The sequence below is a fragment of the Fulmarus glacialis genome, unplaced genomic scaffold (assembly GCF_000690835.1).
Source record: "Fulmarus glacialis isolate BGI_N327 unplaced genomic scaffold, ASM69083v1 scaffold38152, whole genome shotgun sequence".
Classification (NCBI taxonomy): domain Eukaryota; kingdom Metazoa; phylum Chordata; class Aves; order Procellariiformes; family Procellariidae; genus Fulmarus; species Fulmarus glacialis.
Genome location: NW_009199206.1, coordinates 1,966 through 14,139, shown reverse-complemented (window position 1 = coordinate 14,139; position 12,174 = coordinate 1,966). Strand labels below are relative to the sequence as shown.

General features: G+C 41.4%; 1 protein-coding gene across 1 annotated transcript in view; it reads left to right on the top strand.

Annotated features, from left to right (window-relative positions):
- Positions 1-9,653, top strand: part of GABRR3 (gamma-aminobutyric acid (GABA) A receptor, rho 3) — a 30,247-nt gene extending 20,594 nt beyond the window's left edge. Inside the window, exons 5-9 of the mRNA XM_009573170.1 lie at positions 1,458-1,540; positions 2,381-2,521; positions 5,551-5,703; positions 8,140-8,336; positions 9,351-9,653. Coding sequence (XP_009571465.1) covers positions 1,458-1,540; positions 2,381-2,521; positions 5,551-5,703; positions 8,140-8,336; positions 9,351-9,653 — 877 coding nt within the window. The remainder of the gene's footprint in view (positions 1-1,457; positions 1,541-2,380; positions 2,522-5,550; positions 5,704-8,139; positions 8,337-9,350) is intronic.
- The last annotated feature ends 2,521 nt before the right edge of the window (positions 9,654-12,174 follow it).

The following is a 12,174-nucleotide window of genomic DNA, read 5'->3' as shown; positions in this document are numbered from 1 at the left end:
CCCTAACCCTGCATTACCAAATGGTGTGTACTGGGTGACTCCTCCTTGCTCTGACAGGTGAGCTTGCAGCCAGCCTCACCTTCCTGTGCCAGTGAATAGCAAAGCCCCAAAGTTCCTGCCAAACCTGTGGATTTCTTCCTGGATGTAAGCAGGAAGGGCAGGTGCCCTGTCCTCTTCCTTTCCTTCTTTATCAGTTCTTATCAAACTGAGTGGGAAAGGGGTGACCTATAGGCTGGTGAACCAAGGTTTTAAAATGATTAAGGTGAAACAGTGTGTTTCTAGCCTGAGTGGTGTTAATGTGTATGTTCCTAAAGAATCAGATGCTCATTAAAACACCCTTTTTGTACTGCCAGTTTTACATGCAGTGGGTAAATTATTTTCCAAATACTTACGTGCAAGAAATCTGCATATTCCACAGTATTTCTTCAGTGCCTAGCATCCAGGATTTTATTGAAACAAAGCAGAACAAAAATCCAGATTTGTTGCTAAAATAGTCTTTCTTTTTTTTCAATCAACATTTTCTTGTTGTTCCCCTGGTCCTTTGCTCAATAGCTAAAAGACTGAAACAACATCCATAGTTGGAAGTCTTATGCATGGTTTTAAAGATGTACCACTCTTACAATCTTACACTTGTAAAAATTCAGCTACAGTGTGATTACCCATCATAAGTTTTCAAAGATCACTTATATACCCAGTATATCCCTTATCACTTAAACCCTGGTAGGATTCAGTTTGGGGAATACCGAAAAATCAAACTAAAACATCAAATGACATGCAAGCTGTGACAAGAAAGGGAAATTTGGCAATATTTACCATATTTAAATTGCTGCCTTTAGCCTTTTTTTTGTTTATTGGTTAAAATGTCAAGGCACATTTATTTTCTAAATGTTTGTGAAAAAGCAGGTGCAAAATAATGTCTTTGCCTAGATTTCCTTAAGCTTTTTAGAGTATAAGGCATTTCCATGGTGTTGAAGAGGAGAGTAGGCTTCCAGAAACTGCAGCTTATCTTTTTATGCAATTAAAAATTATAACCATTCTAGCCGGGAAAATAGCAGTTGGAATAATATTTGCTCTAATCTGTAATATTATCTACTTCAGTCTATGAGAAATCCAGTCGAGGAATGTGAACTTTCCTTGTTAATCTTCATAAGGGTAACCCTTCAAAGCAAAACGTGTGAAAGGCTAATGAAGGATCAGGGCAGTAAAGGTTTTAAAAATTGAAGGTAATGTACTTAATAAGAAAGACTATTTATGTTTAAAAAATATGGTTCTCTCACTGATTTAGTTTTATCTCATTATGTTGAAGCAATTTTAGAAGCATCTAAAAAAAGTAGAAAAACCTGATCATCAGGATTCTAAACAGCTGATTGGTTGGGGATCTCATGAAGATGTCTGCACTACCCGAAGAAAGTATGAATTTTTTCATTTAATTTCTGATTTTCTGTTCCTTTCTGCAGAATAACAGTTTCTGCTATGTGTTTCATGGATTTCAGTAGGTTTCCTCTGGACACTCAGAACTGTTCTTTAGAACTGGAAAGCTGTAAGTTTAATTCATACCTGTTCTTCACATGTGCATTCTTACCAGCACTCCATCTTGTTCATAATATCTTTTTCACTTATTTTTGATGTGTGACCTGCACCCTTCAACCCATATATATTAAACTGTGGCCAGTTTGGGATCTTTCCAGGACTCAATGAGCTTTGGGAACATAGAAAACCATGATGCACCCTGCTTTGTTTTGACTGGGTCGAAGGCCAAGACCTAAATCTAAAAATGTTTCCTCTGTCAAAAATTGTGGTTTTTTTCTGAGAAAAAAGTGCAAGTTAAAAGTAAAATAAGATGTCGATATTTGACGTCATGGAAAAATGAAACTGAGTGCTTGATTTACTGTAAAATGTCTGCTTTCTCACCCCTGACAGTTGTCTGTAGTAAGCTGTAGAGCTGGACAACAAAAGGTAATTCTGTTTTGCAGAGCCTTTTGATATCTCTAAATTTATTCTTATTTGGATTATGAGTAAAACTGGGATGCTGGTTTGTAGCTTAGTCTTGGAAAAGAGAACAGATCCCCAGTGCTCAGGCTCAGTGCTCAGTGTGGCAGCTCAAGAGCTCCGATTCTACGTGCTTTGTGACCCTGAGCATGCCCATGTCCTCCATCTGTCAGGTAAGCTGCTGGCAGGGCACAGGATTAGGCTCCACTTGGAACAAGATGGAATACGGTCTTTGCAATCTTTTCCGTGTCAACTGACTGGCAAATTGATGTGAAAAAAATGTTTCTTTGGGGCTTTCCCAAATTGTTTTGAGTGGTCTCCTATCCCTAAGAGAAGAAAACAGAAGCATTATTCCAGCAGAAGAGGTGATTTAGTTTTTACTTTCTCGTAGATGCATACAATGAAGATGATCTGATGTTATACTGGAAACATGGAAACAAGTCCCTGAGCACAGATGAGCACATCTCCCTCTCCCAGTTTTTCATCGAAGAATTCAGTGCTTCCAGTGGACTAGCTTTTTACAGCAGTACTGGTATAGTAAGCCCCTGTCATTAAAAGAGAGAAGCACAGGACACAATCATGCAGAAGGTCTTTCACATTTAAATTTGTTGCTAATAAATGACTACTACTGCTGAGAGGTCTCAGTTAAAATGAGGTCTGTCAATCATACTGGTCTGTCGGCCTAGGTACTCGGTTCTTTTTACATTACCAATGTAACACTTCCTTGATATTAGAAGAAGAGGCCATAATAATACTTGTAACTTAACATCTGACAAAAAGAACCTGAAAAAAATGCACAACAACCAAATGTATGCTGTTGTAAGCTTTTGCAAAATTGTGGTGCTTCTCTGAAAGCCACTGGAGTGTTGGGTTTACAGGAATCTTTCGGTCCTGGTTATATAGAAAAGCTTGAAAATGTAAACCCTAAAAGGTCAAGTACTAGAAAGCAACCAAGAGGAATCCCAGTGTGTTTTATTGTCTAAAATCTCCTCATCTTTGGAGCTGTAGAAAATCAGTAAAAGTCTATTCATTATAAGATTTCTGAATGAGAGCATTTATAACTTATTGAGGTCTAATTCATGGTTTGTTTAATGTTCTATGTTTATACATAAAGTTGCAGAAAAAAATCCCTTTATGTCAGTGCTACATTGTTTAAATACAGATATCTGCCCCAGACAAGTTTTTATTCCTCCCTATAGATCTTGATTTATACTTTCTGGCAAACTGCACAAGGCTTTAGGAGTTTATTATAGTCTTGATTTCATGCAAGGTGGGTTTTATTTTCTTTGTATTTGCACATGCAATTATAAATTTTGAAATACTTCTCTATGTAAGTAGTCTAACCATACGTTTTTAACCAGATAAAACAGCACGCTTGGTACTGTACTTTCCAATCTGAGTCAATTCTTTTCCATGTGGATATGTCCTTTATATCACGGCAGATTAATAAAATGGAACTTATTCCATAAAATATGATGAAATGCATAACACTGAACTCACCGTACTGAGCATGACATCATATGGTATGGAATATCCCTTTGGCCAGTTTGGGTCAGCTGTCCTGGCTATGCTCCCTCCCAGCTTCTTGTGCACCTCTTCGCTGGCAGCGCATGAGAAGCTGAAAAATCCTTGACTTAGCATAAGCGCTGCTTAGCAACAACTAAACCACCAGTGTGTTATCACATTATTCTCATGCTAAATCCAAAACACAGCACTATACCAGCTACTAGGAAGAAAGTTAACTCTATCCCAGCCAAAACCAGGACATCCATATAGTATGATGAAATGCATCCCACTTTGGAAAAAAGCCTTTAAGACATACAGGAAAGCTGCAAATAGATTTATTTACTGTATTTTATTTACAGGATAGCCATTCAAGTTTGCAATGGCTGATATTGAATGCAGAAATTCCAGTTTAAATTATGATGCAGCCTAAGCAGTGAGGAATTCACAGCTTGATCAGGTTCTTCATCCTTGTCTTTTGCTTGTGTATGAGCTAAGAACAAAGCTCCAGCTTTCAAGAGCCACTGTCACGTGAGAAGAGGGCGAGTGATACCTTCCTATCATAACTGTGCCTTGCTGAAAGCTACGTCAAATTTGTCCTTGTGGCAAGAAGGAGACTGGGATGTTTTCCACCAAACTGCTATCAGTGTGTGTTGAAATTGGGTTCCGGGAAGGCTTCTTTCTGCCTTGCTATTCGCATCAAACACTAAACACTTATGCAAGCAAATACGGCCTTGTGCACAACAGTGCAACCTCATACCAGCCCTGTACCCAGGCCTTTGCAGCACCTTCACAGCACCTTTGACTTTGCAAAGTGTAACTGCTTAACACTTACATGCAGATGATTTGGTGATGAGCTTACTCAGCAGGGTAAAGGTGAAAGGAAAGACTTTTTTTTAGGTCGCAGGGACCACTGGGAAGTAGCTGAATAATGTGTGTACCGTATCTGTTAATTAGAACACTGCTCTTTGTAGACACACACTTTTCTTTGGCTTTGAGGTTTTGTTTCAGTCAGGAGGATCCACTTTCTCTTGTTCTTTTATTTTGCTTTTTGTTGGAAGAAAATGATTACACGCAGACCCTGTCCCCCAAAGTAAGTAATAGTGAGGAACAATAAGCACAACTCTAATGGGAGCCATCTCCCCCTGAAGAGTCTCGGGCAAAAAATGGACAAAAATCCTGCTCACAAAGCAGCCTTATGCATTTTAGGTTCTGTGAATCTCAGCGAACTACACACGCATAACATTTAGGCTTTTGGAGTTCCCTGGCCTCCAAAGGAACAACATCTTCAATCCATTTTTGAGACAATAATTTTTAAAACCGAACACCTTCTCCACAACTGAAAGCACGTAGAGCATGTTTAATATTAGATAGGGTTATTGTTGAGATATTCTTTTTTATAAAGTCGCTCTTTGTGATGGCGTGACGGCTCCAGCACAGGCTTGCGGATGGCTCTGCTTCTGCTGGACAGGCAGATGCTGCGCAGCCAGCCACTTCTGTCTTCTTTTCACCTCGGGACAAACCGCTCCCTCTCCCGCCGCGGGAGGGGCTGCAGGGGCGGCGCACGCCCCACAGCTCCCTAGGTGGCAGCCTTTCCTCTCGAGTCAGCCTGGGCGGGCGCACCGGCCCGGCCCAGGAAAAGGCTGCTGCTTCTTGCCGGGCGTTTGTAGCGTGAGAGAAGGCAGGCTGCTTTCTGCGGGAGGCAGGCTGTTGGCTTCGCTGTCCTAGCTGGGATGGACAACTACCTTCCGTCTGTGTTCTCCCGGCAGCTTCACCTGAAGTCTATTTACCTTTTTTTCAATTTCCTAACCTCAGTTACAATACAGTGTTTTATTTACGCAGTTGTGATTCTTCACTCACGGGACAGCAGTATTTTAGCGAGGTATAACGGACAGTTTGTAAAGCGCTATATAAAACCAAGGTGGTGGCAATATTTCTTAGGCATTTGCTATTACTGATGTGGATACACCATTCCTACTGGAAGAAGGGGGGCAGTGAACAGAGCTCACAAATAACACAGCTCTCTTCTCCCCCAACCTGTTTCTCTTTTTTCGATAGGTTGGTACAATCGACTTTTTATAAACTTTGCACTCCGGAGACATATTTTCTTTTTTGTCCTACAATCCTATTTCCCAGCCATGCTGATGGTGATGCTGTCGTGGGTTTCATTCTGGATTGACAGAAGAGCCGTTCCTGCCAGGGTATCACTAGGTAAACCTTTCATGTACATTCTTTTGGGAAGTATAGAATGGATAGGGGAGAGGTTTTGAAGTTACCTTATCTTCCTATTTACACAGGACATGAGCAAGTATATCACGTAATTGCCTGAAAAACACTATTATTGGCACTGTTGTCACTACCACAAAGTCCTTTATTCAACCTCTACGTTTGGAAATGGGATGTTTGTTCAGACTGAATTTGCTATATTAGAAAACAGCTCACACACCACAGAAGGAAAAAGGGATGATTCTGCAGATTTCCCTATGTAGAATTTTACTTCATTCCTTCCTGCCCCCCTCCCCTCCGCCCCCCTCCTTCAAAGACTACGTTGGTTTTTTCCTCCCCTCTTCCCAGCAAAGTAACAGGTAGTAACAGGTAGTCAGATCCCTCCCCAAATCCGTGGTTCATGAGAGATATTTAACAGGCGTACCACAATCTATCTAAAAGCTTTGCAGCTCTGCTTTCTCTCTAGAAACATTTGATATATTCCTACCAACTTGGAACCAGTTTCCTGACTTGTCCTATGCAGCAAAGCCTTTCTTTGTTAGGCACCTTGAAAATGTTTGCTTTGGTGCCTTAATTGCGCAAGGCACACGGGCTTCTTGTGGAAGCCAGAGTAAGTTGGGCATCTTTCTGCTCTCACAGTTTTAGTTCTGAACACCACAGCTCAGGAGAAAAAGACTTATTACAGTGGGTTTTTTAGTAACATTATTGTTTTTCTCAGTGATGAATCAGCTGATACCACTTCAAGACTGCCTTTGTTGGGAATTTAATGTTGATGGCCTTGGAATGAGTACACTTTTTCAAAGATTAGCATCTCTGTGAAGATCTAATGGAAGTTTGTTAAGTTATCTAATGTAACCATAATGCATCTGAGTCCTGCAACTGTCGGTTTAAGAATTAGTAAAGAAGCTCCTGTGCTTTCATCTCACTGATGCTAGTCCCAGAAGCCAACTGTTTGTTGCCATATTTCTAAGACAAGTGAAAATTTGAGGATCTTTGTTTAAGAAACAAGCTTGCATGTACTGAGGGAGCCCTCAATTTTTATCTACAGCTATATCAATCTAGAAAAAATAGGACTGTAGCTACCTCAGATCTCTTTCTATTGGCACAGTCTAAAGCTATTGATACATGAGATATAAATCTATTTGTTAGTCTAAAAACAAATTATGGTACCTCCTACCTACTTTCATTAATGCATCTACCAATTCCTTTTATTTATAAGAAATTTAACTTCACCTTTAAAAATAAAGTTTTAATTCTCAGTAGGTCATTTGTAATGTCGTCAAGATGTTTTTGCTGATCATGTTCTTTAATTTATATATGGATTTCTGCAGAAGGTTGTGCATCAGGAGTTCTATGAATAACGCACATTTCATTAGCATAAGCATACATAATTTATAGGCAATGTTAACAAAAAAGTTTAAAAAGCTTAGCTCCCTAGCCTAGAGAGTACATATTTTAAATAAATTGATTTCCTCTTATATGATGTATTTCAAACTTCATCCTTCAACCTAAGGAACTTGCAGAGAGGGAGAGGGAAAACTCTTCATCCTTCAACCTAAGGAACTTGCAGAGAGGGAGAGGGAAAACTCTTGTATGTTCCAGTGGACTTGAACTAGCATAAAACTGGAGAAAGGCTATACTGAGACCCAGCTGAAAGGCTATGCTATCAGCCAGTGCTGTCTCACAGGTGTTATTGAGGTGTCTTCACTTCCAGTGTTACATTAATTTCTTTAAAAGCAGGGCCTGTGTTGGTGGCTGGTGGTTTTTTCTTTTTTTTTCTGAGCTAGAGCAAAACAAAAAGAGATTAATAGCTGCACATAAGAGGAGAGATTGAAAAGATGAGGGTGAAATTCTGGACACACTGAAGTAAACAAAAAATATTTCTTAGTTTCAATGGATATAGCATTTTTATGCTAGAGTGTTTTTAGAGAGCCATGGAGTTATGACAGAGACATACAAGCTAACATATGTTTTCAAGAAATACAATTTGAGAAGGAGTTAGGAGGGAAATTGGTGATTCTTTAGTGATTCTCCAGGACAAGAAAGCATGTAGTGGAGACCCTGGCTCTGGGAAGTGAGGGAAGACCACAAACCTGCTTTCACTTCTCTATAGCAGTGCCTAAAGCTGTCATAGGAATATGTTCCTTATGCTGCTGCATCGCCAGTGTTGTGTCCCCACTGTTTGAACCTGGTGTGCCACAGCTCTAGCTGCACACACTGAGCAGGGAGATGATTTACTGGTTTCAGTATTGTATGTGATAGGTCCTTCATGGTTCACTCCACTTTTCAGAGCCTGTGCAATGAAGTTAAAGACAGTGTCAATCATATGCCCTCACAAAGCTGTGCTGTCCAAGCAATAGTGATGAGCTAAACAGAACCAGCTGGCCAGTATTACGATAACCTCCCCTTTTTCATTGGCAGGTATAACTACAGTGCTGACAATGTCAACCATCATGACAGGAGTAAGTGCCTCAATGCCTCAAGTGTCTTATATAAAGGCTGTGGATGTGTATTTATGGATCAGCTTCCTTTTTGTCTTCCTGTCTGTCATCGAATATGCAGCAGTGAACTATCTCACCACAATTGAAGAGAGAAAGCAACTCAAAAAAAGGGGCAAGGTACAATCCTCTGTGTTTTGTTGCCTTCAGAAAGCATCACAGAAGCCACAGTGTAATCCTGATACACCACTGTGATAACAGTACAATAACCATCTCTGTGACTCCACTCTGTATCTCACTTTTCTTTATTTGGCTGAAGGGAGGAAATGTATCATCCTCTTTGAGATCTTGAGAAGGTCTGTGCTTTCTCTCCCTTTCTTTTCTTGTGGCAGAGGTTAGGGAGTACCTCTCCTGATTCCCTGCCTCCCCCCAGAGGAAGTTAACCTTCACTCTGTTCTCAAATACCTATTAATCAAGGTATTTTTCCTTTCTCTGAAATATACCCCCGAATGCACTCATATAATACTCCTTCCTGTTTCCTGTGAAGCAGAGTCTATTTCTCCTTCTCCTGCTTCGCCATTTTCAATTAGGAAGATGGGTTTAATGATGCCTTTTTGTCCTAAGACCAGATGAATGACAAGGTCATTCTTAGAAAAGCCTGCCTGAAGCAGAAACGTTCACAACATTTGCTTTCTATGAAGCACTCACTTAAAACCTTTGCTTCAAGAATATCCCCCCCCGCCGTAAACTCATTTGTTGGAATATCACAAGGGGAAAAACACAAAAAGGGTGCATATGTTGCTCATGTGATTTGATACAATCCCATCAAAAAACTACTCATGGAAATGTTTGAAGTCACTTCCCACAACTCCAGCAATGCAGACCTAGAGGAGAGGCAGAGTTTTATTTTTCTGTTTCAGAAGCTGGGACACATATATTCTGGCTGGCGCCAGAAGCTGGCAATAGTCAGTCACACAAGTGTGTTTTATCGCATGTATCCCCCTCCTTGCTCATGTCCTGCCCAAGGGGGCAGGCCCCACAGATAGCAATCCTGTGAGGTAGCCCGGTTCTCCATGTGCTCTCCAGCGAGGGAACAGCACTGAAGAGAAAGTTCTCTTTATTTTCTGTTTTGTTTATTTATAATTTACTAAAATGGCTCCTGCTAGACGCAGAATAACTGTTCTTTGTTGCCAGGCTTCAGGAATGTATAGTATTGATGCAGTGCAAGCAATGGCTTTCGATGGCTGCTTTCACGACACGGATGTGGACATGGACCTGCCTGCTTTCTCAGACCGCTGTGAAGAGAATGAGACTCGGGCACATGCAGCCAGCGTCTCCAATGTGGACACAACTCGCATAAAGCGGAAGAGATCTCTGAAGGGAAACGTGGGCAGGATGATTTTGCAGAACAATCATGTTATTGACACATATTCCAGGATTATATTTCCCAGTGTGTATATTGTGTTCAACTTGTTTTACTGGGGTTTGTACATATGAACAGAAATCATTATAAGCTAGACATTATTTTGTGTATGAGGGTAGCATCGTGCTTTAAAAATAATGCAACAACAGTAGAGGAAAAGGTTAAAAGTTTCTGAAACTGACTTCTGCGTCATACCAAGGCTGGTTTGGTTAGCAGCAAAACTGTTAATGAAAAACTCTCATGAGTCTGGTTTCTTTTTCAGTTGGACTGTGCAATGCTTCATTGGGGCAATCTAATACACATGCTACTACTGCAGTAGCATAGAAGCAGCGTGCTCACTAAGGGAGGCCTTTGTCACACACCAAAACAGACAGCAGCTCCCACCTGAAGTATTATGCTGTCTCTATCTACACTCTAACCATTCCTCTTTAATCAGCCTTTCTGTTTCTTCTCCACTCGTGGCCCGTTTTACTAAGCAATCGGCACCGATCGTCTTCAAATAGCTCCTATCCTTATTTCACTTGCTGCATTTCGATATTGCTAGGCAACCTGTATGCACCTCAGGAGCTTTTGTCCTCAGATGGTAACTAGGGGCTTAGCAGTGGAGTAGGGACCAGCAGAAAGCAGGAAGCAAAGCTGATGGGGCTTTGTACATTGTGCACTATCAACACCTCAAGAAAAACCTTCACCCTGTTAGCTGTCCCTGACTTTCCACAGGACCACTGGGAAGGCCTCTATTTTGGAGAAATCTGGATCGCTAGTCCCTGAGGCAGCACAGGAACAATGTCCCAGACCCGATGCACTCAGTGTCTTACAGCCACCTCCCAGGTGCATGACTAGCGTCACCTGCACAAGCTGTGCCCCTCGTGTGACACCCACACACCTGTGCCTCGTGTAGGCCTGCTGTAATCACCTGCTTTCTGCATAACTGTTCCTTTCAGAAACTGTAGGCTTTGAGGCAGAGATTTTAGAAAACTTCGTCAAGAAAACAAACCAACCATGTCTTCAGCAGAATCTGGTTCTTCTCCTTTATGTTACATACATGAGCTTGGGGTTTTGCCCCCCTCCCTCTCCCTTTGGCTTTTGAGATTGAATGTTACAGTCAGGAGAAGCTACATATTCCCGCTTGCAGCACGGATTCCCAGCACAGTTCCAGATACCACACTGAGACACATAGGAAATAAAAGGAAGCAGCTGGGCCAAAACAGAGCCATATACAGGAATCCTGACGGTCCCAGATGAATCGTGCATGGAAATATCCTTAAGTTCAGGCTAAGGAGGTTGAATTAAGGATGTTCAGGGAATCACACAAAAGGTCTTCATAGCTCCAGAAAAGAATCGGGATTCTTTTTGCCACTTTCCCAAATAAGGAGCATTTTCCACTTAAATTTCTTGGGTTGGTCTGTCATTTATTAAAGTGAGTTTATATTTACAAAGTCAGTTCAAAATGATAATTTCTGGTGGCAAAAAATGTCAGAAGGTAAATGCTCGGTCACTGCTTGATCAAGATTAGGAAATGGGAATAAATGTGGAAGACTGAAACGCTCTCTGGTTTATTTGATTTTCTTGCTCCAATATTGTGTGCTCATAGCATGGTGATGTCTTACTCTTTCAAAAAGCTGCATTTGTCAAGCTCCCAATTACAGAGCTGGAGAAGCTGGTGACACACTGCACGCCGGGTGACTGAAATCTGATGGAGCGAGTGGGTACTTTGGCAGCCAGTTCGCTGCCAAACAAATGATCAGAGCTAAGACGGCTTTGATACTCTTCCAGGAAATCCTGTCATGGAAAGCAGAACCGTACCAGGAATGACAATGCTGGGAACGTAAAGCCAAAGGACACACAGGCTTTGGCAACAGCAACAGCACACTAGACCTCAAGCTGAGCAAATGTCTAATATAGATATATAAAAAAACCCCCATGACATCCTCGTTACTGCATTGCCATTACAGAGGCATCCTGCACAGATGTTCCAGATTGCCTGAGAAGATCCCATCTAATTGCTCCAGATGTGCGTGTCCTAAAATTTTACATGAACTAACATAACACCATTGTTTTCACATAAATTTTTTTATCTATCTGCCTTACAGGGAGAGGCATTTGTCCTGTAGCCAGCAGTGAACCCTCAGCCTCCAACAGAAAAAATACCCATGTGCTTCTTGACCCAAACCAGTCCCCTCTTCTAAATTTCTTACAGGATCTGCAGCAGCAAAAGCCCCACAGCGCAGCATTACCCAAGCCCCATGTAGGCTCTCCAGCAAACAGGCCCACACATGGAGGTGTGGAGGAAAAGAGATACCTGCCTGCGCTCACCTTCTGGGCACATCCCATACGTGTGCCCGAAAGCTGCACAGCTTGCTTTGATGGAAGAAACTGTTAGTTACTTTGCAACTGTGAATGTAACCATTGGCAAAGCGTCCTCCCTGCAGAGAGTACTACATAGCAAGTTTTCCTACGATAATGAAGAAGACTGCAGGTTATGATGATGAAACTTAACTGCATACTTTTACGGCCAAGCTTATAATTTCTGTCTTCTCAATGCAGTGACAGGGATGATATCAGGATCAATTATACTTCTAAAAACTATTGCTTGTA